A 4,001-nucleotide genomic window follows, 5' to 3' on the forward strand; every position below is an offset into this window, starting at 1 on the left:
CCTAAAAAGGTTTGTGTGGACTGTTGGATTTGATCTGAGCTTTGGACTTAGAATTAGGCAATATTCCCTATGTAAAAGGACTTGGCCAATGCCAGCATCTCTGAAACCAAGTTATTGTGAATTGAGTTTTCATCTGATGCGAGTATTGGAATCCACTTGAGTTCATCTTCTACACGGTCTTGATTATTAAGATCGATACTAACTATGACCGGGAGATCAACTCCTTCATCAAAAAACTCATATCTTAGATTCTTGGGTAGAACTTTAACTTCTACTGATGGTTGCTTAGGTCTTGGCATATGGTCAGGTATAAATGCTAAGCATTCTCTTAGGTCATCATCTACATATTTGCGATGGTATTCATCCTCATCTTCTTCTAGAATTTCTTTGGCTGGAAGTTCTAATAATTACGTAATTAGTTGGGGAGGTGCGGTTGATAACTTTTTTATGCATTCATCAATGATATCTATAAAACAATGGGTGTCTCTATAGCAGGGGTATTTAGAAACTGTGAAAGGATAAATTCAATTTTCTCTTCTCCTAACTCAAATGTTAACTTCCCTCATTTTACGTCTATCATCACACCGACTGTGGCTAAGAAAGGTCTTCTTAAGATGATGGATGTACTAAAATATTCCTTTATATCCATGATTATGAAGTTTATAGGGATATAAAATTGGCCAATGCAAACAAGAATATTTTCTAGCATTCCCACAGGGTATTTAACATTATGATCTTCCAATTGGAGGGACATTCTAGTGGGTCTCAAGTCTCCTAGCTATAGTTTTTCACATATGGAAAGAGGCATTAAACATACGCTAGCTCTGAGATCACATAATTCCTTGTCGATGAAAAACTTTCCTATCACACAAGGAATACAAAAACTACCAGGGTCTTTCAATTTGGGTGGCATGTTGTTTTGGATAATAGCGTTACACTCTGCAGTAAGTGCCACGGTCTCATCATATTCAAGTTTCCTCTTATTTGACAAGATATCTTTTAGTAACTTAGCATATAAAGGCATTTGGGTAATGGCCTCAGTGAAAGGTATAGTAACATGAAGTAAGTTTGGGAACTCGATGAATTTCTTAAATTGATCTTCATTCTTGGTTTTGGATAGTCTTTGAGGGTATGGTATCTTTGGTTTATCTAGATGTGGAGGTACACAAGGTTTCTCTTTCTCAACATCATCTTTATTAGTGATAGTCTCTTCCACTTTAGCTATTGGTTTTCTTATTTGTCTCTTATCAGCAACTTTCTCAGGTTCCTCCTCTACCCTCCCATACACCACATGTCTTTCAACTCTTAAGTATACTCGTCCATCTAACCATGTCCCACTTTGTAGTGTGATAGAGTTTTCATCTCCCTTTGTAATTGGTTGAGATTGACCTATAAATGTGCCAGCTAGAGCGGCAATAGCTACTTGTGGTTGGGAAACTTGAGATACTTGAGTCTCAGGTATCTTGTTATGCGTAGACATGGCTTCAACCTTGTTTGCGAATTCTTTTACCAGCTCGTTAGTATGAACATTTTGATTCATGAACTTATTGTTCTGCTGGGTATGGGATGCAATGAATTTATCCTTCATAAGTTCTAAGTTTGACTTTCTAGGAGCAAGAGGAGCAGCAATATCTCCTTTTTGAAAACTTATAGGGTTTGAAGGTGCAGGACTTGGCGTAAACAATGTGTTATTGTTCTTGTAAAAGAAGTTGGGATGGTTCCTCCACCAGGATTATAGGTATTATAATAGGGATTTCCTTGCGCATAGTTGATATGGTCTGGCGTGGTTCCAGTAAATATTTGGCAATCATTGGCTATATATCATTGGACTCCACAAATTTCGCAATTTGGGGCTATAGTGGCTATAATGGCTGGAGTGGTTATATTTAAGTTGTTGATCTTTTGGGTAAGTTCTTCCACTTTATCATTTACATGATCAATTCCATTGACTTCGAACATTCCTCCTTTAGTTGGGTTTTCTTGACTTGAACTCTTTCAGTTCCCCATTGGTAATGATTATTGGCCATGTTTTTGATAAGTTGGTAGGCTTCCTCGAAAGGTTTGTTCATTAAGGCTCCACCAACAGAAACATATATGGTCATTGTGGTATTGTATAGTATATGTAAGACCCCAATTTTGACCCTAAGATCCCTTATGCTACCTCATCATATGCATTAGCATTGGCATCCTCCTTACCCCTTATTCATTGGGTTTGCATTAGAAGAGATCACCAAGCACCATGTGATTGTATCATACCTTATATTTTATCATTTACTAACAAAAATACCAAAAATATGTCTTTGCATTTGTCTAACTCTTTTGTAGGAAGGGCACATGATCACCTTTGATCTATCAAGTTCATATATAGGGTTTAAGACCCTCATTGCTAAGAGCACCATCAATATTGTTCTACAATGTATTTAGACATCATATATGAGTCCCCATGAGCCTCACATGTTATTTTGGTCAAGAATTCATCAAGAGTCTGGAATTGGTTTGCAGTGGAAACCCTAGTTCATCTGGGTACTTATGTAACTTCTTCACCAAGATTCTTCAACAATTGATCAAATATTTAAATGGATACTTAAAATTTCATCATCTTATGCATATATGATCCTCCATGAGTCCTAAAAGTCAAGAGAATTGCAAGTTAACAAGTTGGTCGATGGTGATTGACCAGAGGAATTCATCTGATCAAAACTGGATTCCCCTAGACCCTATCTCCTACACTTTGTATCATATGAAAATAATTATAAGAGCAACGTTACTCTAAATGACATTACAAACAACTTTCATGTTGAGGTCTAGAGCTAGTTTAGCTTGGAAAGTCATTTTTTATGATGAAAGATTATAGGTCATTTTGTCTAAACCCTAATTTGGAGGTGAACTTCCCAAGGCCATAAATGCTCAATTTTTATGAGATGAAAGATTTCCAAGTTTAACAATCAAATTCAAGGTGTCTACTTCAACTTGGATGTTTGCAGGAAGAGCTAATTCAACTTTTATGAGCATGTGATATGAGGGTACATTATAGGTCATTTTGGACCAATACCATTGAACAAGTGATTTTCCTCAACTTCAAAAATGCATAAATTCATCATATCAAATCCAAATTAGGTCAAATGTTTGACCATTTTTAATTACTTTCAAAGATATACAACTTTGATGAAGACACTTTTCTCATTTGAAGCTCACGCAAAAAGTTAGCCAAGGTGGAATAAGTGAACATATGGCTTGACACTTAGAAACATTTTTGATATGTTAAAATTTCCAAATTTCCACTTAAAAATTCATCATGATAAAAGCTTCAAATGGAAAAGCGTTCAACATAAAAGTTGTTCCTCTTGATCTAACCTTTCCAAAAAGTCCAATTTCATCCATTTTGGAGAAGGTTTGAATAGTCTGAGCATGGCTTGAACATGGCATCATCATTTGGCAAAGATCAAACTTCAAACAATGGTGTACAATTGCCTTGCATTCCAAGTTGATTTCAGACATGTTCACACTTAATTATGGACCAAAAGGAATGACTTCATGGGCCTATACACGCCCATGCACCCATGCATCACTCATTGTCAATTTTGGAAACTCACTTCAAGGGTGAAAATAACACTTGCTACAGCTATAAATAGAGGTCCTTATGCTCAGAATTGAGGACCCCCTCGCGCCAGCTTTGATCCAAAACCCCAAACCCTTCCATTTGAGAGGATAATCCTGAGAATTTTCTTTGAGAATTGAGTTTGAATCTCACTGTTTTGAGATTCAAACCTCTGGGGATCCAAGAACTTCTTTGCATTCTAATCTACTTCTGCAAGCTTCCTCAACAAGATCAAGCACGAGCCAAGGCAAAAGCAATTGAATCCAGACCTGCATTGAAGAAATTTTCATCTCTTCGATTCTCACTCAATTCTCCATAATTCTCTTGATTCATTGGTTGTCTGAAATCCTACCAATGTAGGCAACAAGACTGAGTTGCTTTGAGGTCAAATCAAAGCAGCTCA

The 4,001-nt window shown here is 36.7% G+C and overlaps 1 protein-coding gene across 1 annotated transcript; it reads right to left on the reverse strand.

Moving 5' to 3' along the window:
* Nucleotides 1-778: 778 nt before the first annotated feature.
* LOC127102915 (uncharacterized) lies at nucleotides 779-1,540 on the reverse strand. Its single transcript, XM_051040232.1, has one exon. It carries the CDS (start codon nucleotides 1,538-1,540, stop codon nucleotides 779-781), a length of 762 nt encoding a protein of 253 aa, XP_050896189.1.
* Nucleotides 1,541-4,001: the final 2,461 nt, after the last annotated feature.

Source organism: Lathyrus oleraceus, chromosome 7 (assembly GCF_024323335.1).
Source record: "Lathyrus oleraceus cultivar Zhongwan6 chromosome 7, CAAS_Psat_ZW6_1.0, whole genome shotgun sequence".
Lineage (NCBI taxonomy): Eukaryota > Viridiplantae > Streptophyta > Magnoliopsida > Fabales > Fabaceae > Lathyrus > Lathyrus oleraceus.

What these genes read in the sequence shown, in the direction of transcription:
- LOC127102915 (XM_051040232.1), bottom strand. Translation starts at nt 1,540, where the DNA reads ATGAATCAAAATGTTCATACTAACGAGCTGGTAAAAGAATTCGCAAAC.